The following is a 25,716-nucleotide window of genomic DNA, read 5'->3' as shown; positions in this document are numbered from 1 at the left end:
CATTGATGTTCTCAAAGAAATCTTAAGACTAAGACCACTGCAGCTGTTATCAGGCGGAAACTATTTCATATGGATATTGCACCCGCAACCAACAGGCTCGGATGACGTCACGAAGAGTATCCGGCCATAAGCCTGTTTCTACATGGCAGTAGCCTACATGCGGTAACGGTAATAATATAATTTTGACTGCCGTGGAGACAGAGTGATAGACAACTGGTCTTCAAAGTCACCAGACAATCGTTTTATCAATAATGGAATTCACTGAAATGTAAAAAAAAATCTTGTTCATAAGCTATCAAACCAAGTTATATGATATATCATTCGAAAATTTGCACATTTCTTTCTTCTTACTCTAAAGAGGTGTTCTTGAGCGAAGTCTAAAATGGAATTTCTTCTCTCACGTGTTGTATTGGTCGCGTCATACACCTGAACATGAAGAAAGGTAAGAAACTGGAGCAGTTTGAAAACGTCAAATTTTTTATAACTTATAGATAGTTCAGCTTTACGCAACAATCAGTCAATCACATTAGTAAAAGCAAATACAGTCGAAATCGGCTAGTCGCATATCGGTTAAGAGCATAAATCGCTTTAGAGCATAGCATTGCATAATCCCAAACCATTCCCATTCACTTGTGAAGAAAATTCAATGGTTAGTCGCATAATGATTAATCGCATAAATCGGCTAAGCGACTAGGAATTCTTGATAGATTTGTAGACTTTTATCACTTAACCGCATATTTCCTTTGGCAAAGCAAAGTTGCTCAAGATAACACCTCAAGACAGACAGTTAGCGCCTACATGATTTAAACAATAAAGTAAAACCGCACGAAAAAAGGCCTTCTCTTCTATGATTTGAGTACAGTGCTGTATGAATCACAAGACCACATTTCATTTATGGATTGTTACATCATAAACAAGTATCATTACGTCGCAGTACGAACTGTAGAACCACAAGACTAAGGAAAATCTAAATCGCATGATTAGTGAATTTTCTTTCTTGCTTGCTGAAGCGAATTCGTTTCGGTTGGGTGATCACGGCAGCTACCCGAAAGCCACGAGGAACGCGCGTGAACAGTTGTTGCTGCGTCACACTTCGCTGACCAACAGCCAAACAAAGTAGTACCGTTATTTGGAATTCGGTTGTACAGTACTATTCTAGAATATTCTGTAAATCTCCTAACACTCCGGGTTACGTATTAAGGCTCAATGCCTTCGTTCATCGAAAAAGTCCAGCGGTCGGTTTTCACGCTTTTGCGTTAGATAAACGTTCGGTATTGACGTATAGGATACTGTCAAACAATGTAAACGGTTAAGCGCATATACCGTTTAAGCGCATAAAAAAGCTTGACAAATTGACTATGCGCTTAAACGATTTCGACTGTAATTGCAGCAATTGTTAGACAGAAAAATGTTCACTGCTTACTGCTATCATCCCATCTCCTTTGAGCCAAGTGCAAACATCTTTTAAAGCCTCCATTGCGCAATGCCTGCAAGAAGTAATTGAAGGACAACAATAAAGTCAATATTTAATAGACACGGCCATTAGCCAAAGAGCTTACAGCTAACCGCATAAGTAAAATTGTTTTCAAGATATAACAATGAAATCATCAAGGTCTTTCCTCTCATGGAGGGTTGGAGGCAATGAAACGCCAACTTTCTTTGTTGTGAGGTTTTGCAATTGCAGTTTTGTATTGCAATAAGATATCGTATATTAATTAGAATATTGTATGTCGTTAAAACCAATTAGAATCTTGATTTTAATTACATTGTGTTGATCACCAAAATTAGGACGCTGGTTGTTAACCCTTACTTTCGTATTTTCATAGCCTCAATGTTATCCGCTTTGAAGAATTCATGAGATTTAAATTGCACAGTTTGTCTTCTGTATTGACCGACATTAAAAACTGAAAAAAAAAACAAAAAAAACATATATAAGAAATAGTTCAATAGATATTGAATGCCTTAAAATTGAAATCACCATCACTGTTTGAAATAAAATATTATATCAACGTACTCATTCAAGTAAAAAGATAATTATCTACAAAATTAAAAAACTAATTATAATTAGTAAAACATTGCAGGAATAACAAAAAACAAAGATATTATCAAAGTCCAAACCGCAAACTGTATATTTTACAATTCAAACATGACGCTATTCCAAAGCAACGATTACTATCTGCAACTGCAGTACACACATTGTGTAATGAATGACCTTTAACCGTGCCTGCTACTCAGCAAACAAAAGTTTTGCAAGCTGCAAAATCTTTGCAAGCTGCATATTTACCCACCTTTGGTGTTAATGCCGACCCAATTGAAATAGCGTGTAAGCTTTTTAGAAATGTACGTTTTTCCTCGGGCAGGCAAGCCAACCATAACAACGATGGTCGGAGCATTGCTAAGCTTCGGGCCACATCCTAAACATGTCGCTTTTAAGTTAATAAAAAGACCAAACGCAACACACTTTTCGTGAAATATATAAGCTTTTTTTTAGAAAGTAAACGTCAAATCAACTTTGAGATGACATACAAATGACATTTGAACTTTACATGTGGTAAATAAAGGATGATAACAAATTAGCATAAAAATGTTTCATGCCACACAAAAAGTATTCAGTTCTTAAACGGCAAAAAATGAATGTGATAGATTTGTATTTAAAAACTAAAGATAAAAATTTAACCTTGCTTTATGCATATATACAGTAATATCTTAATTATATATTTTAAGTGACATAATGACTAGATGAAAATTAAATACAGAAAATACAGAATATTATACAATAGCAAAAGTCTGGTAATAAATAATATTATAAAGGCATATTTTTTAATTGATTCTAATGAAAAGTATATATGTTTTACAATGAAAACTACAGCCAGACCTTACAATTATTCACAATTGCAAAATATACAAAATTTTAATTTAGCACATCCAATTAAAAACACACCAGTTTTATATGATATCAAGTATCAGGAATGAAGCTAGTGTACTAAATGTTTGTTTAGTTGAAGTGATATTACATATAAATATATAATAATATTAAACAAGCTTCAATCTTTACTTATGATTTTTCATCCTTTGATTTTTTATGTATTGCTTGCGGTCTGAACACAAAATATTTTTTGTAAAAAATGTTGCATAATCACCAGAGCCTGTCTTTTGAAAACATAAACAATAAATTAATTACATTACTAACAATATCACACAATGAAGGATTTATGGCAATTTCTGTTTTTTAAAAACTGCATTTGATCACTGAATTAGTTCCCGAGTAGTGAGTATAGTACTGATAACTTAACTTTTCACAACTAGACTTTATGGCCACCGTAGTGTACACTGTACAACTGTACATTAAAATTGATTCGCAGGTGACATAGCTATCTGAATTCTGAAAACAAACATGTGGTTGCAGACAAAATTACTGATTATGAAGGAAAATTGATTGAGTCTTTATGATATTACATAAATGCAGACCAAACACAACCAAAAAACACAATTAGTTTACAATTTTTCACATGAACGCTTACCAACAGAGTGTATCCTCACCATACCATTTGTATTAGAAGACATCAAAGAAACGTTTTGTCAAACTTTAAATAAAAGTCACAAGAACTATGAAAAGAGTTTATACTAACAGGCTAGAAAATATAAAAGGGATCAAAACAAGTCTACAAATGCCATCTCAAATCAAAAATATATTTCACACTAAACTATCTGCACCATTGATAAATTAACATAAAAACAACACTAAAAATCTCGCCTAAAAGTATGAAACACTTCCACTTCCACTGCAGTCCATACTAACATAAGCTGCTTCTTATAAATGCTGTTATTTTTGTGCATAATAGTCAAAAAAATGCACCAGTCACATAAAGAAAAACAAATAGTTTGCTGTTACTTACAAAACACAAATAAAGGTCCAGTGGAAAGTAAATCTAACCACAACAGCATTACATATTTGTTTAACATGTTTCTTCCAACGGAATGGCCCGATTCGGTGAGTCCGATTCGGTGAGTTCCCTATTCGGTGAGAGCCTTTTTCGGTGAGAGCCCTATTCGGTGAGTTTTTTTTTTAATTTATTGCGCGCGGTAGCCTAATTATCATTGCCGTTATAGGGGTTAGGGGATGGGGGATAGGGGTTTTTTGGGGTTTGGGGGTTTTTGGGGGTTTGGTTTTTGGGTTTGAGGTTTGGGGTTTTGGGTTTTAATTAGGCTACGATACCCGATAATTTTCAAAAAAAAATTCAAAAAAATCACCAAATAGGGCTCTCACCGAATCGGACTCACCGAATAGTAGCAGACCCTTCTTCCAAAGCTGTCTTGCTTATTCAACAATCAACATTGAGCAGTTGAGCACTGTTTAAAAAACTGAAAAAAACTTTAAATGTTAAGTACTTTCATTAAAACTAATTTGAAGTAAACAAAGCTTTTCAAAATCCAACTTGAACAGCAACACTTCATCTACAAAGTTGACCACAATTATGACAACCACTTCACATTAAATCTCTTCTAAGTGGCTAATTGCTATACCAAATATAACAAAGATCAGTTTTATTTACTGTTCAAATAACTAATCTGTTTCAAATGCAGCAAAGAGAGCAAAATGGCATGATGGTTATCAAACTGCAGTGATGCTGACATATTGATAACTATATATAAAAGACAACAAAGTATCAGTGTACCAACCAATTTTCAAGTGTTTAAGCGAACTACTCAAAACTAGCTTAAAGGGGCATTAAACCCCAAACCATACTTTTCGATTTTTTTCTTTGTAAGTGCTCTACACATGTATAATAAGTGGTTGTCGTTGGAATTTTTCCTTAATTTCATTGCGTTTCCTTTGTAGGGCCGTTTTAGTTAGCCCTTAGTTTCAGAGCGACGCGTGCTCACTGAACCGTGCCATAATCGGACGTGACGTCATAACGGTACAAGCTGCTCGTATGTTCACGCAAGATGCATTTGAAATACAGAGTAAGAGATCGCTTATGGTGTCGTTTCCAGCAAATGCAATGAACTATTTATGTCGATTTTAAGCAGCTTAGTAGTTGATAAAATGAACACCGAAAGCAACTAGCTTCAGGCAAGCACCATATTAGTTTATAAAGAACTAGGAACATTTTCTCAAGAACTCTGATAGGCATACTTTAGTGTACAAGTACAAAAATCACTCTCTCTATGCACACGGCAAAGCTTTTCTTGAAGCAGACTTTGAATTGTGACTTCTTTTTATTTCAAATCAGGATAATTTAAATCCAACATATTTTCTATGTTCACTTGAAAATTTCGACCTAATAGCCGAAACAACGCATGACGGCAGAGGCACACGGATTGAATGACAAAGATAACCCCAGATCCACCGAACAAATTGTCTGTAGACAATGTGCCTATAACGTATTTAAAAGCAACTTTTGGTTACATGAATATAATACAACATGATTGCCCACGTTTAGGTATTGCATTTGCTACATCATTTAAGACGGGTTTTGGTTAGAAAACCGTGAAAAATAAGATGCAATTGCATCAGAAACATCTGGATGCAAACGCCTAAGCATAAATGCATGGAAAGAGGTGTGCTTTCCCATTCTTCTCGGTGTTCTGCCAATGTTTCCCTTTCACACAATGCAATCTTCAAAAGGCTCTTGGCATGATCTTTAAAAAAGATAATGTATTTTTAAATCAATAAAAATGTATGGTAGTCGCAATGATTGCTGCACACATTTCACTTTACCGCACATGCTTATCCAGTCAACGAAATCAGTCCTTTTTACATTGATTCAACGTTTTGCAAACGTTGAATCAATGTAAAAATGACGAATTTTGCGTCAAATAAATGAATAATAAAATGACAAAATTTGTGTCAAATCCGTCATTTTTACATTGTTTCAACGTCTGCAAAACGTTGAATCAATGTAAAAATGATTGATTTTGCTGACTGGGTAATCACATACTACAACTACACAGTACACATATTATAAAGTAGCAGTTTTGGAATATTGCTAATTTCATAAAATTATGGTGTATAGATAATGGTAAGTGGGGTTTTCTTTGATCGTTTTTAGAGAATAGCCTCATTCCTTATGCTTTGCTTTCGGATAGCTAACCCGAAACCTAGCGGTAGACCTGCTGCTATTCTTGTTGGAATGAATAGCAGTTACAAGTTGTCTATGCATAGTATAAAAGAAATGCAGTTACAAGTTGTCTATGCATAGTATAAAAGAAATGCAGACCAAAATGATGTTTGCACTCACAAGCCAATAAAAACTTATCTTTTATTACATCTATTATAACAAATCCGTAACAAAAATGTTGACCAATAATAGGCCTTCCCATCCCGCCCCGTTAGCTCAGTGGTTACGCGCCCGGCTCAAGTTCGACTCTCGGAGTGTGCGCTTGAGCAACGCACTTTCAGGACTGCTTCCCATTCAGTGGCACCTAGTGAATTCTCCGGCAACAACACTTCAACAATCGGAAAACTTCAACTTTGCCAATCTCGGTAACCAGCCCTGTGTCAAGAGCCTCCACAAGTATGCGAAACTACCAGGAATAACCAATCAAGGCTTTGCCAGTCCGAGGATAAAGATTCAAAACCAACCAACCAAGACACAAGCAGTTTTACAAATGAAACTCATTTTGGCAACATGATTCTCAAAAGAAGCAAACAATGTATGATGTATGAGGGGACGACATCATCACCACCCGTTATTTCATATGTTAGTTTATTATAGAGTTAAAATTTCTTACCTTTCGCCACACTCCTTGGCTTCATGGCATCCTTTTGACAAACAAACACGAAAATCCGATCTGTTGTATTGTGTTGCGGCATAACAAATAACGATTTTTGTTTGGCTTGACCCATCAGAATACCAGGACAACTATGAACACAAAAAGCACATTACAAAACAGCACAATACAACTCAAGATTACAAGACAGTAGGCTAATAAAGAAAACTCACATTTATGTACTGTTACATTACCGTTGCATATCGTGCTAGCCAGTAAATGAAATAAACACCAGTTTGTCAAGGACTTGTTTTTGTTAATATACTTGGTGAGTTATAGATGGGTCATTTTAAAATTACATGTAGCTAGGATAGGAATCGCTATGCCAGCAGGCAGCAACTAAAATGTAGTAGGCTTAGCCGGAAGATATTCTAAATTATATGAAAAACAATTTCTCAAGGATGGTACAGTACTCCCCATTCCCCAATTTATGTACGGTACTTTATAACAAACATGTAGTAACATTATTGTTAACTCAAAATTACTTCAAGAACTTGACGTTTCCTGACAGCCGGTCGTATGGATGGATTGGAATTTTGTTGTAGAGTTGTCTCCCCACTGGACCTTGACTCCAAAGGTTGCAGAGTTGTTGAAATGGATTTTTTTGAAAAAAATTGAAGGGCATGCATTGCGGTTTAATGCTGTGTGGCAAGTCCCATGTTAAATTGAAGATTTTGAAAATCTGTTTCCTTGAAATGGAGTCGGCATTATTATGCTGGTCTCTGTTGCTCCTGGCCATACTCTTGTGGTGTTTACAAACTTGTCCCATTTCAATTTTCTTGTATGAAGAACCACCAGATGAACACTGAACAGTCATACACAACACATCGACTTGTCATGATGAGTATAAAACTGTAACAGGTTTAGCTTAATCTATTCAAGTAAGGTATGGCACTGGGAAAGCATGTACCGTATATTGAGGTAGGCATATTAGTTTAGCCTGTCTGATAGGCCTACAAACATGTCTGATAGTACACAAACATGACTAAAGATGAAAAATAAATAAATTTAAGCCCCTACAACCCTTGACTGTCTAAACCTCTTGTTACTAAATCCCATCAAAACCATTCTGTAGCACTGAAGCAAAATAATCGCATTTGCTTGTTTCCTGCAAACAGTGCAAGGCCTAGTGTAAATGTGTAGTATGGTCTCTAAAATGATGTAATCTAGTATCAAAGCTACAATAAACTAAATCTGAGCTAAAATTTTTACTTGTGATAATCTTATCCACTGCTGCAACGCTTCAAACCTTATCTGCAGCTGCACTCAACACCTTAAACCAGCAAAATGTTTTTGCCAAAGTCTGGTTATGACGTCACGTAAGCAAATATTTTATTTTGACAACAGTTGAGGCGGCGTGTGTTCGAATTGCAAAACCAAAACTTTGTTTTAAGATTGCGCGAGAACAAATGGGTACTTTTTCATAAAAACAAGTGCAACGTGTTTTTGAATATCCCCTTTATGTATTTCAACTCTCAATTTGCATTTGAAAATGGGGTTGTCTGCCCCTTTAATAAAGTCAAATACAGTTACAGACAAAATTTTCAAACTGAACTCTTCCAAACATGAAACAAAGGACTGAGAAAATACAAAAACAAACTTTTTAATACAAACTGTCAAACATAAGAAAGCTTTATTCAACAAATCAAACTAAGTAACATTGCACAAGTAACATTGCACAATCAAACAAAGTAACATTGCACATTAAAAGAACCACTTCTTTCCAGTGGACAGAAAAAACACTTTGACTTGGGATATTCATACAGCAGCTTAAAAGATCTTTGAATGCAAACATTTTTTTTGAAAGTTTGCTGTGCAAGCTCTAAGTAAGCTTTACTGGTACCGTAGTTTTACAAAGAAGAAAGTTACTGGTAGAACTACCCAACTTGTAAAATTCAAAATGCTAACTTTTCTAATGCAGAAATCACTGGTAGTAAAAAGAAACAAAAAAAAACTAAAATTCAAGTGCCTAAGCTAATTCAAACTAACACTCGTGCAATCGTGCATTCTAATAATAATTCACACATACTGTCTTCCTGTTGTTGAAAATATACTACAAAATGTATAGACATTAGACACATACCAGACTATTATTAACACTATAAACAGGCATAGCTCAGCAACAATACATTTTACATTCTAACACAAAAATAAAATAAAGTAAACGTTTTCGACTATAATTATAGTCCTTTTCAAGCCTACAAAAGAAAAAGTAATTATGCATTCCATGAGAAAATACTAAGCACAGTATAACATGCAGGGTATGTAGGCGTACTGACGTAGGGTATAATTATTTTTTGTTTTATAGGCTTGAAAAGAGTAGACTATATGCATAGTCAAAAACGCTCGCTTTATTTTACTTTTGTATTACAATGCTAAATGTCATACTGTTGCTGAGCTATGCCTGTTTATGTTTAAAAAATAAAATAAAAGTAAAATAACCTCTCTACCCAAGTTATATTGCTATACTGATACAGAAAAAAATGGAGTCTCTTTTCATACTTTTGAAAGAAATATTTTTTCTCTTAGTCTGAGTTATAATCAGCCCGTACTTTTATTTTGCATGGAAACTTTCATCACTTCACATGGTTTGATCAGTTTTCATTACTTAATTTACACGTTTTCTTAAGTAAATGTCTATAAATAAACCTTGCACAACATGAAGAACGTCAACGCACAACTTTCCAATTCCCTTCCTTGCTAGTTTTGCTTTCCAAAGGACATCCTTTCAAACAATGAACACGGTATCGACGCACATATTTCTCAAACAGGGGGAAAGATTTTGCATTCACTACGTGGTTGGCGCATGTGCTAACTAAGCTGAATCCAAGCCAGGCGAGAAACCATTTGCGAAACATCCACTTGGCCACGATCCGATCATGCGCTCACTGCGTGATAAGCAGAATCGCGTGGCACGTGAAATCAGTCAAGCGGAAATATTTACGCTAAGTCATTTCTTGGAGTAGTCGAAAGGTGGCGCAAGACAGCAAGCTTGTTGCTTTAGTCAGCTGGTAACCCAAGGTCGTCGACATGAACCAATGAGCAAAAAGTTTTATGATCAACAGAATGTTTGGAGCCGTTTTCAAGCCATCAATAAAGTTCATTCCAACAGTGTTTCACATAGGGTACATTGTGCAAAAGTATTGTAGTACGTAAAACGCAATGTTTTATCAGTGTTCTATGTGGGTGTGCAGGAAGGTGATCTTCTTCTTCAATTGCCTTGCCTGAACCAGGCATCGACGGCCTCAGATGAATAATTAGACCAAATGTTCCTATTATATGTTGCATGGATGATTGTTTCTGTCTTGTCGTTAAATTGTTCCAGATGTGTTTGTCTTTGTCTGCCAGGTGCCCGCTTTCCAAAAATTTTACCAGTTAAAGAGAGATGCTCCAGTTTTTGCTTTCTTACTACATGGCCGAGAAATTTATATTGTCTGGTTTTCATACTTTTTAACAGAGTTCTGGTTTGGTTCACTTGGTGTAGAATTTCTTTATTTGTTTTCTTTGCCAGCCATGAAATGCGTTGCATTCTACGGAAGCACCACATTTCAAAAGCATTAATCTTTTCTGCCATTTTTGTTGAAATATTCCAGGTTTCAGAGTTGTAATGAAAAACAGGATAAATATAGCATTTTAAAACTCTAGATCTTGTTTTGAAAGAGATATTTTTATTGCAAAGAATTGGTTTCATTTGTTGGAAGCTTGCTTTTGCTTGGGCTTTTGCGTGACACAAATCAATTAACATCCAAAAATCTATGGGGACACGATCTCAAATGATTATTTTTGACATAAAAATATTGTATATACAAAAAATTTTGAGTAAAAAAAATTGTATTTAAAGGTGACGCTGGGCACTTTAATATTTTGAATTTATAGACAATTTTACTGGACCAACCATAGATGCCTACTCTTATTTCATTTCAATTAAGCTAACTATCAAATATGATTTCCCTCTAATACAGACATATTTATGAAAAATAACAGGGCTGTCGAGTTTGGCGAAAAATATCCGACTACTAGGTGTATAACTGGACAACTCCGACTTCAGTTTTGCCAGAGTTTTGTTTTACATTAATTCTACATCTAGCGACGTTGAATTATTATAAAATAACGTTAATTGCTTTTTTTTTGTCTGTTTGATAAAGAACTTCACAGAATCGCTATCATCAAATGCTGTGTCAGCTGGACGAGATAACGGAAAGCGAGGCGCAATAAGGAGTAGATGCTTACGATAATTTGACGTCTACTGGCGTTAAATCAATGCAAATAGGGTGATATTTCTATAAAAGATTCAATTCTCCCAGCTGGGCACGTGTCTAAGCGCTGGCGAAGTAGAAAGTAACCCAAATAAAACATCCAGCAATGGTAAGATTGAATCAACATCCTAGTCTGGTGTAGTCTAAAAAAAATAGTTTTTTTTGTAATCTTGTGGTCCTTACAAGCGCTCGTGTGGCTTTGGCATTTTTACTGCCGACACTAATGTGCCATTAATGCACGGCAATTGCCGACGCTAATTTTGAAGACTGCAGATGGCCGTCAATCCAGCTAAGGTTGATCCTTGCTCAGTATGCGGGAAAACAGTTGGCAACTCCATGAGATGTAATTGCTGCAATGAATGGGTTCACGAAAGATGCACAGGAATTAGCCACAGCATGGTGACAATAAACGGCTTTAAATGAAACGTTGTTAATGGAAAGTAAACAAAAGGCATGAAGAGACAGTCACTTAGATCAGGGGTCCGCAAATAGTGGGTCGCGACCCAAATTTGGGTCGCGAGACCATCCACAGTGGGTCGCAAAACGGTTTAAACTTACCATAAATATAACTTGTATGGCAAAAATAAATACAATCATATAGTCTTTGATGTGCTGAGTTTCGTACAATTTGGTAGGCGAGAAAAAAAAATTATACTTTTGATTGTAGGCTAGTAACTTACAGTAGTTAAGCCCACGGCTATATAGCCTGGAAGACACCTTGAGCCAGGGCATGAAAACTCTCTCAGCTTATCTCCAGAACTGGCGACTGAAACTCAGCGAAACCAAAACTTTGGCGGCAGCTTTCCACCTACACAATCGGGAAGCTAATCGTGAGCTACATGTTCAGAACAATGGAAAACCTCTGTCCTTCTGCCCCGCACCAAAGTATCTTGGGGTGACACTAGACAAATCGCTCACATACTGCCACCATTTGGTGTCACTGTGCAAGAAACTGACATCCCGCGCTGAGCTATTCAAGCGCCTGGCAGGCTCCAGCTGGGGGGCGAGGGCTGACACTTTCGGAATGGCCCGTTTCGGCGAGTCCGATTCGGCTAATCCGATTCGGCTAGTCCGACTCGGCGAGTTCTCTATTCAGCGAGAGCCTTTTTCAGCGAGTGCCTTTTTCGGCGAGTGCCCTATTCGGCGAGTTTTTGAAATTTTATTTTTGAAAGGGAATTATCGGGTACCGTAGCCTAACTGTTTTCACATCGTTTTAACGTCGCTGAACGTGCAGAAAGGAATAAAAATAAAATGTTTGAACTACAGTATTAAATAAAATTCGTCATGTCAGTTCAGTTGTTTTTATTTCTGACCATCATATCAAAAACAATACACGCCAACATAGCAAAGGTAGAAGCGTCAAAACGCGAACGTTAAAACGTGCTTGAATTCGTCATGTCCGTTCAGTTGTTTTTAAGGTAGAAGCGACAAAACGCGAACGTTAAAATGTGCTTGTGACCGAAGTAAGTTATTGAGTTGAAAGAAATTTGGCACGGTCGCAACACCTTCAGAAAAATTTAAGATGTGAAGGGAAAATAAAAAAAAAGAAAATGTTACAAAAAAAAAATCATGTTTATATCTATAAGTTAGTACTTTTGAATAGTTAAAATGATTAGTTTGGATCAACAAATGTGTGGCCTACAGCTTGGATTGAAAGGAAATTATCGGGTACCGTAGCCTAGTTATCCCTACCAGCAAAAATTTGTTCCAAGAACCCAGTTAGCCTAACAGTTCATTTTTACATTGTAGTAACAGAATGAAAAGGCTAACCAAATGTGTGGCCTATCGTTTTAACGTCACTAAACGTTGAAATCGTGTAGAAAAGAGAACTTTGATGACTAGGATACGTTGCAAGCCTTAAAGCAGCCGGCGCCCATCGCGGCCATGGCCGCTAAGTAGTGCTTAAATGACCGCCTGTGCTACCTCCTCCGTCGGCCAAGTTTGGCCGCCGGTTTCTTCTAGCCAATTATTTAATTTCGCAATAGAATGATCGTGGACTAAATGTCGAAAATATGTAGTATCAAAGAGTGACGCAGAATTAGGTCAGCGCATCATAGTCACTACTGTTGTATTGAATATATCGAGCGGCGATCACCAGCGCTGTAAGTCTTGTTTGCAATTCCCGATGTTTATTTTAACGAAGTGTTAATCCGAAGTGCTAATTTACATCGGCTGGCAATATTGTCGTTTTTATATCGATTCAGTTGTTAAGAAGGAGAACTAGGTTAGTTGACATCCGTGAGTAAAACACGTGTCTTCATAGTTGAGAACGCTGTGGGTTAGTGACTTCACACCCTCAATAGTGACATCATAACGGAATAAATGGTCAGGTTTTATGAAAGGCAGTATGCAGTTGAAACAATTTACTGAGCTGCGAGCAGTGAAAACAATTTAGGGTCGTTAGATGGTCCCGCAATACCGGATTACAATCCCGATAAAGCATTTAATACGTGGTACAACGATTCTATTGCAGGACGTCGCCCAGACTTCAACAACGCTAAGTGATTATTTTAACATTGTTGCAAGTTTAATGCTATTGTGCTATCGTTATTGTATTTTGGCCTCCAAGCACGCAGATTTGGTAAGATAATGTATTCAGACGTTGAATCAATGTACAAATGAACTGTTAGGCTAAATGGGTTCTTGAAACAAATCGAAGAGCTTCTGTAAATGTTTCCCAGTTTTAACGTATCCTAGTCAGCAACGTTCTCTTTTCTCCACGATTTCAACGTTTAGCGACGTTAAAACGATGTAAAAACGGCAATTTCTGCTGGTCGGGATAACTAGGCTACGGTACCCGATAATTTCCTTTCAATCCAAGCTGTAGGCCACACATTTGTTGATCCAAACTAATCATTTTAACTATTCAAAAGTACTAACTTATAGACATTAAACATGATTTTTTTTTGTAACATTTTCTTTTTTTATTTTCCCTTCACATCTTAAATTTTTCTGAAGGTGTTGCTACCGTGCCAAATTTCTTTCAACTCAATAACTTACTTCGGTCACAAGCACGTTTTAACGTTCGCGTTTTGTCGCTTCTACTTTTGCTATGTTGACGTGTATTGTTTTTGATATGATAGTCAGAAATAAAAACAACTCAACTGAACTGACACAACGAACTTTAATTTAATAGTTAGAACATTTTATTTTTATTCCTTTCTGCACGATTTCAACGTTTAACGAAGGCAATTATAATTAGGCTACGGTACCCGATAATTCCCTTTCAAAAATAAAATTTCAAAAACTTGCCGAATAGGGCACTCGCCGAAAAAGGCTCTCGCCGAATAGAGAACTCGCCGAATCGGATTAGCCGAATCGGACTCGCCAAATCGGACTCGCCGAATAGTAGCAGACCCGACACTTCGCGTGTAGCAGCCTTAGCCTTTGTCTACTCTTCAGCAGAGTACTGTGCACCTGTTTGATGCCGCAGTGCTCACTGCCATAACATCGACACTGCCATAAACAGCGCCCTGCGCACAATTACCGGATGCCTGCATCCCACACCATTGGACAATTTTGCCATTCTCGCTGGCATCCAACCTGCTGAGTTTCGTCGCGAAGAAGCCACTTTGTTTCTTGGCCGACGGGCACTAGAGCCTAACCATCTTCTCCACCACAAGATCTCTGCTCCCCCGTCGACTGAAATCAAGACACCCATTCGTGCCAGCCGCTCAACTTCTTATCAACGAAGCAGATGAACTTCATCTCTGCGGCGACTTGGGCGGACTATAAGCGGAATTCTGAAGGGAAGTCATGTACCACCAGACTCCATTCGTTCATCTCCGACACATGCCCCATCGGCCTGACACTACCAAGACATGATGGGTGCGCCTCAACCGTCTTCGTATGGGACTACGGGTGTTGGGCTTTTCCGCTCAACCATGCGCCATTGGGGAATTGGCCTCTTCCTCCTCCTGTGAATGTGGTGCCGAGGAACAGATCGCAGACCACATCATCAGTGACTGTACCATCTTCAAGCCACCTAACAGAGTGGAAAGTCTGCGTGTCATGGATGATGAAACTAAAGACTGACTGCTCTCTAGTAGCCTTCCAGTGTAGTCCGGGAACATCTTGAGTCTGGGGTGGTAAAGGGATAAAGTAGACCTTCGGCCCCAGAGGCTTGCATGACGACGACGCACACGGTTAATAGGTCCACCCGCTTAATAAGCCCAATTTGGTCCATTTCGGAATTATTGAAGGTATAGGAGTGGTAAAAAATTGTCCCTCGCTTAATAAGCCAAAATCGTCCGGTCCCGATGTGGCCTTAATAAGCGGGGACGACCGTACTGGAATTGATATTAATTTGCAAAGTGTTTTGCGCAAAATTATATACTTCCAAACGTTTGGGTCGCAAAAATGTCGAACGATTGCTTTTTGGGTCGCACCAAAAAGTATTTGCGGACCCCTGACTTAGATGGGAATAAACTGGAAGTAGTTAAACGTTCTGCTACCTAGGGGATGTCCTAAGTATAAATGAAAGATTACAAGATTCTATAATAGCAAATTGGAAAAAATTCAAGGAAATATTGGGGATTCTGTGTGAAAGAGTGTTTTCTCAAAAAACGAAAGGCATTGTTTATAAAGCATGTACAATTGTACATGAGAAGTACAATGTGCTACGGAGCTAAAGGATGGGCCATGAGGATTGGAGATACAAGTTGGATTTAACAGAAATGAAAGTGCTTCGAATGATGTGTAAAAAAACGTTGAAGGATAGAATTAGAAACAAAAGTATTTAAGTAGAAGTAGAAAGCATCAGTGAGTTTCTTAGAAGCCACCGTTTGCAGTGGTAGCCTACTGGCATGTGAAACGTATGACTGATGACAAACTGCCAGTAATGGCAAAGAAAATTTCTGTTCCGGGAAGAAAGTGAGAAGACCAAAACAAATCGAGGTAGAGTTGGTGAGAGACGACATCAGTGCAAGAAACCTGGATAGAATCAACTAGGGCAATCAAGATTCTTTTTTTTGAGTGAGCACATAACAGTTAAACAGTTCAATTGGTGTGAACTGGTAAATAACTAGGCTACTGTTTAATAGTTTGCTCTCACTATTGCTCGATTCGATTTTATTTATCTGCAAAAATGCAACAAATTTGCATTTTGCTGGCAAGGCCTGTGAAAATAGATTGCCATGACTGTTACATACCAACAATGTTGAATTGTTTAACAGGTAATAGATATATGTTATCATCACTTTCACAAATCACTTTCACTTATTCCTCTTTTTTTTACAAAGTTAGAAACCTATTTATGAGTATCAGATGCCAACTAAAACTGAATACCTATTGCAAGTTGCAATTAGGCAAAACATGCAAAGTTAAAAGTAAGTTAAATCAAGCAACAAAACGGGTTAAGGCTTGTTATAATGCAAAGAAAAAGAATTTACAAAGCACTTCCAAATATACAACCTACATTGCAAGACAGCAACATTTAAGCACAATAAACAGGAAATTTAAAGTAACAATGATGAAATGACTTATCATGCATGCAACAAGTCAAACAAAATGCATAGAATATCGCTGTGGTTATCAAAACATGATTCTCCGGTATGTAAAAGCATAGTCGATTAGTCGTTGTAACAGGAAACATTAAAACTCTTTTTAAAATAAGTAACATCAGTGTAATTAAAAACAGAGTGAGACTGTTCACCAGGCATTTGATTTTAAAGTAACTTGCGTTCTTCTGGTGACATTTATTAAGTGTAACTGTGTAATTGTTGATGATATTTTGGAAAAAGATGAGCACGTTTAAAAAGATATTAAGTATCACACAGTAAAAAAAACTTGCAAGCTTGAAGACACCTTCAAGATAGTTTGTTCTGATATTTAAAATAGGTTTATATATACTTCAAAATCAGAAATTTCACAACAAAAATCTAGATAATAAGTACAATAAAACATTAAGCTAGGGAAATACACAATAAATTCTTTGTCTTAAAAATTGCAGAGCGCACAAAGTAGCCTAGTTCAGAAATTTTTTTATTACATTATGACCCAAGAGATTTCACTAAAAGACCCTGTTTGATGCCAGAAATACTTTATCACTATCCATGTTAGATTTAAAAAAAGCTTTGACACATTGCTTTGACAATATTATCAATAAAAATATTTGGTGGTGAGCAAATCTACTGTAGAGCATCAGTGTTGGAAAAGCATCACAAAATGTCAACCAGCACAACAGTACATGCTGCATGTTTGGAGTAAGAACATAAGAAAGTGAAGTGCTGTTGGCAAAAAGACACCCTGTCCCTGGCACTGTAACAGTGTAACAGACATCTGGTTGAAAAACTTGTTGCATTGCAATTGTGAAATTTTGCAAATTAACCTTGTTTCAGATACAACCTAGCACAGCACTAAAAATATGTTTGTGGTAACATGAACTAAGAGTTTCTTGCAATCAGTTGATAATTATAATAATAATGATTATAAATGATAGTTATTAATTATCAAGTGCCATAAATCATAAAAAAAGATAATAACTGACTCACCTTTTCGAGACATGGAATCAGTTTGCTTCACAATGTCTGCCATGGTGATATAAATAACAGCAACAGTACAATACTCAACTACACCACAGCTTTTTGGTATGTATATAAATAAATTATGCTAATGCAAACAAACTTGAAGACAGACTAAGTTTGTACAAGAAAACAAAAACATAACTAAGACAATTTTCACTGTTGTTAAAAATGTACTTGTCATACTAATGCTCAAACTTTCTACATATGTAAACAAATTGAAAAACACAAAATCATCTTGTAGTTGACAATCAACTAACTGAACTTGTGACATGCAAAGATACAACAGAATGCTATTCAAATTTGAAAGGACAAAATAAACTCCAATCTGCACTTTGCATAAACTGAACTGCAATCAATCCAAATGCACAACTTATATATTACCCAACTTACTGCCAATGTCGTGGAAAGAGTTTGTAAATAAGACAGTGGCTTACATATATATATATATACAATTTTAAGAAAACATTCATGCAATATTGCAATGCATGAAAATAAATTGATTCATGTAAGGCAGTGGTTCCCAAACTTTTTCTATTCACGTACCATTTAGCAGTTTCATACAGTGCTCGCGTACCACCTAGGCTACGCTACAACCAGAAAATCTCAAAAATGCACAACAAAAGGCAAGCAAGTCTAACAAGTTTTAGTACAGCGCTTGTAATTGTAATTTACTTGATGGATGATAATGTTCATGTGTTTTTGAATTTTGTAGATAGTGTTGAAAATCGTGGCAGAAAGAACACCAGTTTAAGATTTAGGCTTGCAGGTTTTGATTTTAATTTTATGTAACCATCTATTTAAAATAGAATTTTATGCATGTTGATAATATTGGAGTTTGCTTTATTTGTTCGTTTTACGTATTTTCAAATTTTCTTTTTTACATGTGCTAGCTGAAGATGCTATTACTATAGCGAAATCGATTCTTACTTAATAAATAACACTAAGAGGTTAGATTGTTGTGCAAATGCCAGCATTTGATGAATGCAAAATAGCAGTACCAAAACAGTAAGCTGTCGGATTAGTAGAAGACCAATAAATAAGGTGCACTACTACTGCTACTAGCAGTAGCAACATTGAAAACTGAAAAGTTTTGGCTTTTCTGTTAAACAACCTAGGTCACAGCAGGTTCTCAAACTGTGCGTCGCCACGCTCTTGGTGCGTAGTTTTAATTTTTCAAGGGTGTCGCACAATGATTCCGCTTCGTATCTAAACTTAATTGCATAATAAAGCGCTCACAGATGTTGTTATCTCCTGACATGTGCATGAGAACTCATCATTGTGAAACTGTAGCAAATGCTTATGGTTTAACAATCGCATTGCGCAACTCTAAATTCATTTCGTCGTGCGACAAATAAAGGCTAGAGACACAAATAAATAAAAATGACTGAAATTCCTATCGCTGAGCAAGTTCAACAAAAATTTTCAAAAACGTCGCAACAAAAAAAGTTTAAAAACCACTAACCTAGATGTGGCGTCATAAACGCTTGAATCTCCTACGAATACAATTAATTATGACACAATATGCACATTGAGTAATCTGGAAGTTTGCGCAAACTGTATTATTTTAACTGCTGTCAACCATGGCCACCTAAGGATCATCTCCAGGTGGCCATGTGTCAACCGTGGGCGGCCACGTGTCAACGTGAGTTTCTCGCGTACCATCTGAAAAACCTTCGCGTACCACTGGTGGTACGCGTACCACAGTTTGGGAACCACTGATGTAAGGTGATAAATAAGTAGCTAAGTGAATTGTTACACTACATTTAATTGATAGGTTTCTCCAGCATGGGTTTCTCCAGCTCTAAATACTTTACATGGTACCTCCAGTCCTCGAAATTAGCGGCGGCACAAGGCAATTGCCACGTGGTAAATGCTGACGCAAACATCATAATGGCCATTCTGCTACGGCAATAAAAATGCCGTCGCAAAATGAGCACTTAATTAGGTCAAAAATTGTTCAAAATTTCTTCCTGTGTTATTTACTCGCAGCCGGAGTTTAACCAGCAGAAACATTGCACCAAGACGTCACTTCGAACTATTTTACTTGCTGAGAACAGTCACGCAGTCTTCGAAATTAGCATATTTTTGCTTTGTCAAAAACGCTGCCGAGGCCAAATGGCAAAAGTTGAAATTGTCTCGACAATTGTTGTGAACGTTTATTGTGAAAAAATTGTACAAAAACATGCAAAACGAGAAGCGAAACATATACTAGAGTAGTCATCACGACCGCACTGTTTGATTTTATTTGTTGTGATGTAGTAATACCAAAAGTAGCGATAAAGCGAGCAACGCGATACGCACGCTGATACGGTAATTTCCGTTAAATAATTCCCGGGGGGGGGGGGGGAAGAAAGCAAGTTAATTTTGTGTTGATTCAACGTTCGAGTCAGCATAAAACGATTAATTTTCCCGGCGGGTTATATTGCATAACAACAATGCCCAATAAGAAATTTACGTTTGTTTTACATTGATTCGACATCTAGCGACGTTGAACTATCACAAAATAACGTTAATTGCTCAACCAGGTACCGGTGACAAATTAATAGCTCTCTGCAAGAAGATTGCCTCGATTTACATTGCCTCGATTTACATTATACAGTACACTAACATAATTTCGGCACAATTGGGATACTGCGAGCAACACAAAGTCCGTTGGATAAAGACCTAGTCAAAATCGAGATCATCAGATGCTGTATCACAGGATGAGGTTGTCGCGACTGACTATCGCGTTGTCACTGGAATACTTAAAGACGCAAAACTGCCCGTTCATGAACGCGCTATGCCATGTATAATCAGAAGCATTATTTTTCTTTACTGCCGAAGAACCGTTTATCCAATTTCGTACTACTTTTTTAACTTGACCCTATATGGTGAATCCCCCAACCGCGAATTTTTTTTTTGAAGCACGAAATGTTTTTCATCACCCACTCTTTAATTCTGAAGATATATTTTTTTGGTGGTAATCCACTTGTAGCTAGTTGCGTCTACCTTACAAAACAATTTATTTCAGGCGAAAACTCCATCAACTTCGGATAGACGGAACAAAAGCGTCACTTGGGGGAAGCATTTTCGAGGAAGAGGAAGAATTCTTAATGCGTAAATGCGCACTTGGGGAAATTCGTGGATAATAAGTTTTTTTCAATTGCACGTTTATTTCGTAATAAATTTGCTTCCATTTGACATGGTTAGCTCCTGCATACCTACTGATTATTTTCACATAGTTTCATTTGAAAAAAAGAACAAACCTTGGCGTAATGGATCCCGAAAACGATGTTGGTCGGTAGGAAAATATGCATAAATTTCCTCGGATCCGCAATTTTCCTAATTTTTATTTATTTAGTGAAAAAATATCAATCCAAAGATTTTAAAGACTTGAGAACACAATAGCAGAGTTAACATTACTCATCAATTGATTGATTGAATGTTTATCCTCGGACTGGGAAAGCTTCTTGCAGAGCTTAATCCTGGCAGTTTCGCATACTTGCAGAGGCTTTGAATCACTGACACAGGCCCGGTCACCGAGATTGGCAGAGAGAAGTTTCCGATTGTTGAAGTCATGTTGCTGGGAATTATTCCATCCAGTAGTTGCCGCTGAATGGAGAGAAGTCGTGAACGTGCGACGTGCGTTGCTCAAGCGCACATCCCGAGAGTCGAACCAGCACCGCTTGATCTTGAAGCTTCTTCGTTCCAGAAGTCACGCGCTAACCAACAGAGCTATCGGGCGGACGCCACTACACAACGCAACAGTGGAAAAAAGAAATTTATTAAAGAAATTAAAATGAACAACACAGCATAAGAAAAACAATCAATCAAAATCAATCAATCAAAAACAATCAATCAAAATCAAGCAATCAATCAAAAACGGTGTCCGACGTTTTCTTCGTAAACAGTTCTTCGTAAAGCAATTGTTCGTAAGCAACTTTTCGTAAAACAATTCTTCGTAAAGTTAATTCTTTGTAAAACAATTCTTCCCAAAGCATTTATTCGTGCATGCATGCAACTTCCTCACTTTTTCTATGACCTGATCAAAACGGATATATTTATATAGTCAGGAAGAACAGCTCATACGACGAAGAAGAAAACGGATATGACAAAAGCAGGGTTGCCAGGTCCACTTATGGAAAAAATGCCAAACAACTAAACAAAAAATGCCAAATGACCTAAAAAAAATGCCAAATAGGCAAATCGGAGCAAAATCAAAGGTTTCTTCATTAATAAATAATGGAATTGGTAAAAAATGGGTAAAACTGCAAAAAAGCTCAGCCTACACTTGCTGCTATTGCACAACCTAGCTATCTTCATTCTTGAGAGTACCGTATTCTTCAGAAAAACAATTTTGAAAAAATGCCTAACAGGATTTTTTTCATGCCAAACAACATAAAAAAATTTCAAATTTATGAAATTTGGCATTACAAATGCCAACCTGGCATCCCTGGAAAAAAGCATGGTCGCTATTGCGCAGTGGTAAAATTGCTCTAACCGCGCTTCTTGCTATCGCTATGTAGTGGTTGCTGTTTCGAACTTTATTTGCCGCAAGGTGGTAGAGTATTCTTTTCTGATTTCATTAATCTTTCAATGGTCATTGTAGGTTCACTAGAAGAGATTTAACAGCAAAGTTAGTGCAGACGGTCAGAAAGTTTTAATTTTTTTAGGGAAAGGGTTTTGGGACTAGGCCAAACATTTGCTGATTGCTAAAATCTGAAAAGCGGTTTTGGCCTAATTTTTAGTGCAGAAATAGGGATAGCAATCTTCTTGCCTGTGCCATTTCAGTTTTTGAGTTTGAACAAATATTAGCCTGTTTATTTTGAAATTCGTAATTGGGGTAATTTTACCAAAAATTCGCGGTTGGGGGAATGTCTATAGCTTTTCTACTTTCGATTTGTTTCCGTCATAAAATTCTTTACAAATTTTGCAAAATGCCACCCTAATTTTCCTTTTGTTTCCTCTGTTTGATAACCTATAGCAGGTAAATTCCATGTTTTAACTGTATCTTCCTTCACCATGATTTATATTCACAACGACACCCAGTCAACGATAAGCATTCGATGAAAGAATAACTTTTGCGTAATAATTGCAAACTTTTTACAGTTCAAGAGCTTTGTCAGCGCATAAAATAGCTTGGGTAATGCTCTGGGCTACAGCTGTGTGACACGATAAAGAAGCGCATAAAATTTCGTTGATTAAAGCATACGGCAATTGCCGCCGTAATCCAAGGTTAGTTTTTTGACGATGGCAATGTTTTTGCCAATACTTGCAGAGGCTTTGAATCACTGACGCAAGCCCGGTTATTGAGATATTATTAATTCCTTAGAATTCCTATTATTTTGAATTGACTTCAATAGAATAAATACTATTTCTAGTTAAAAACATCCTGCAACACTGGCTGCCTAACAATGGATATTTAGAGATAACCCCTGAGTATTTTTGGGCATGGTCAGGGTTGCCGGTTCCAATTGGGCCAGTTTTGCAGATTACAATTTGGGTTATGATTAAGAATAAAAATTCAAACAATGCTTGAAAATGACTGCCAATTCAAAAAATCAATTTTTTTTAATTTTTTTTAAATCATGATTTTTCAACCCTAGTTTAAATGAAGCAACAAAGAAAATGCTGAAAAGAAATTGCTAAAGATAATTATGTTGAATTGTAGAAACTATGACCTAGAACTTTGAAAGACTATCATTTAAGGTTGAGAAAAACCCAATTTTTTTTTAAAAGCCCAACTCGCCTGGGTTTTTTAAAAAAACGTTTTTTGGGGTTTTATTTATAAAAGATGCAAAAGGAGTAGATTCATGCTTATTTCACCTCAAAACTACTTTTTACCAATGAAGTGCCTTTCACAGCACATGCTGGCATAATTCAATAGAATAATGCACTAGAGCTGTTTAACTATGAGGCCTTCTTGTATAAATGAGTTTTTGTATAGTACATAGTGGCATTACTTGATTTTTGTGTACTGCACAAAAATATCCACTGTATTTTCAAATTACCTTAAAAATTTACTTCACTATCACATCCTTAAGTCCTAATTTGAAGTTTGTTTTAAGTGCTTTGTAGTGCTTTGCAGTCATTGAACCAGTTTATTCTTTTTTGATTTTGTAATAAAAATTGGACAAATATGATGCTCTAGGTTTTTTGGGGGGGTTTTCTAAGGTGTTTTAAAAAAAACACCCAGATTTTTTGGGTTGGGTAAAATACTGACAACCCTGCTTTCATTACTGGCAATAAAACATAGAAGTAAAGACAATCACTGCAAGGAAAGAATCGGCCACCCCGACGTGTGGTCTGGAGACAAAACCGAATTTGGATAATCAGGGTTTGATCTTAACGCTAGTCCGCTAGCCAATGGCTAGTGAAAATTTGTGCGGACTAGTAGAAATGTTGCAGTACTAGTCCGATTGGCTAGTGAAAATATTCGCCGGTGAAAAGTTTTGGTCTACAAAATGGCGACTGGCGACGCCACTCTGAAATACTGCAAACGAAGAAGGCTGCAAAGTCGGTCAACTAAGCATGTGACTACTTTTTTCTCGCAACTTCGCTAGACACGGCACGCGGTAGTAGTAAGCACGCCAGCACGGAGAAGCCAGTATCCCAGCAAGCAGCAGTTAGCGAAACAAATTAACATTTTTTGTTGATATATCGTGATCAAATGCTGATTCAACGTTACTACAAAGTGTCTAACGCTTAGTGTTAGCTGGGTAGTTGTCTAACGCGTGTGCCTCCATGACCTGAAGAGTTATACTGACCCAACAAGCCACACAGATCTGATGGTAGAGGCCTAACCAAACGCAATCCATCCAATAGTCCACTTCTTTTGACAGTGAACGAATATTATGTATTGTACCACCATGGCGAGTGACATGTCATCTCGTACTACAGATGCACACAATGTAATATTACAACATAAATAGATATTAAGCACACACCGCATGCCACATTTATTTTTTATGTATTAAAATTGCATTGTTTGTGTCTGTAGTACGAAAAGGTGTTTTTGTGCGTATTGTTGCTCTCTTGTGCGTACTGAAATCTGAAAGCCTTTACTTTAGTTAGTTTCAGTCTAAGCCAAAACACTTATCTTAGTACGTCATCAGACAAGTGAAAATTCAATAAACTGGTCGGACCAGTGAAAAATTGTGTGGGCTGGTGAAAACGGAGAGCAACTAGTCCGGTGGGCTAGTGAAAAAAAAAGTTAAGATTGACCCCTGATAATGATGATAACAAGCTCAAAGTACTGAGGTCGAACTGGCCTCCCAATTTAGAGGTCAACAAACCAAAAACTAGCTCACAAGCAATAGGAATAAAATATATTTAAAATATTACTTTCAAGTTATAAATAAGTAGCATTTAGTTGCAAACGTGTTCAATTGTTCATGACAGCCACACACACTTTTTGCTCATTCAAACTTCAAAGTTAAACATTGAAAATTGGTCACATCACACGACTATATGCAATAAAAATGTTGTACAAACCCAAACAAAGTTTCATGTCAGAAAATTTTTTTGGTTTTTGTCACGTACAAAATAGCCTGATTCTAAAGTTTCATTGTTCAATAGTTCAATACAAGACAATAGTGCACATTTTTTAGTCTACACTTCATATCATACTGAAATTACATAAAATCGATGACTTTACACAATGAAAGTTTCAAATTTATAAAAATGTCTGCATGAAACGGCTATTATATGAGAAGAGTTGTAACTGCAGACAGTGCACACCGTTTCGACCTTCCGGTAGATATATATACAGTAGAATTCGCCTATAACGGCTTCGTTTATAACGTCAATTCGCCTATTACGTCACATTTCGCTCGGTCCCGGCAGAATTCCTATTTTTTACGTACATTGTAGTTCGGCTACAACAGCATCGCCTATAACATCAATTCGCATGTAACAGCACTCTTTATTGGTCCCCAGACGTCTTTTGTTCGTTTATAACGTCACTTTAAGCCATCACCTTCACCACGAACGGTCAGTCTTTTAATCCAGTTAGCGCTGCTGCTTGCAAATTGTCTTCCCTTTATTTTGCTACGTCGTTCGCAGCAGGGACTTTAATTAACTGAATTAACTTTTTTCCCGCATGAAAAACTATCACGTGTAAAAAGCAGCTCTACAGCTGACCTTTAACCAACTCAAAGCAACAGTTGTACGTGCAGTAATGT

At 36.9% G+C, this 25,716-nt stretch overlaps 1 protein-coding gene across 3 annotated transcripts in view; it reads right to left on the bottom strand.

Moving 5' to 3' along the window:
- Positions 1 to 17,628, bottom strand: part of LOC145778910 (6-phosphofructo-2-kinase/fructose-2,6-bisphosphatase 1-like) — a 33,708-nt gene extending 16,080 nt beyond the window's left edge. For 2 of the 3 annotated variants that reach the window (XR_014290494.1, XM_082590501.1), the window contains exons 1-5: positions 17,522 to 17,628; positions 2,289 to 2,414; positions 1,811 to 1,904; positions 1,424 to 1,487; positions 352 to 426 (exon numbers count right to left, since the gene is read on the bottom strand). Coding sequence is in view for 1 of the 3 variants with exons in the window: in XM_082590501.1 (XP_082446627.1) it covers positions 352 to 426; positions 1,424 to 1,487; positions 1,811 to 1,904; positions 2,289 to 2,414; positions 17,522 to 17,564 (402 nt within the window). In the remaining 2 variants the exon portion in view is untranslated. Of the gene's footprint in view, positions 1 to 351; positions 427 to 1,423; positions 1,488 to 1,810; positions 1,905 to 2,288; positions 2,415 to 3,521; positions 3,962 to 17,521 lie in introns of those variants that run through there. The other variant, XR_014290495.1, reaches the window with a different exon arrangement.
- Positions 17,629 to 25,716: the final 8,088 nt, after the last annotated feature.

This window comes from Aplidium turbinatum, chromosome 10 (assembly GCF_918807975.1).
Source record: "Aplidium turbinatum chromosome 10, kaAplTurb1.1, whole genome shotgun sequence".
Classification (NCBI taxonomy): Eukaryota; Metazoa; Chordata; class Ascidiacea; order Aplousobranchia; family Polyclinidae; genus Aplidium; species Aplidium turbinatum.
This window is presented reverse-complemented; position numbering and strand designations above follow the sequence as displayed.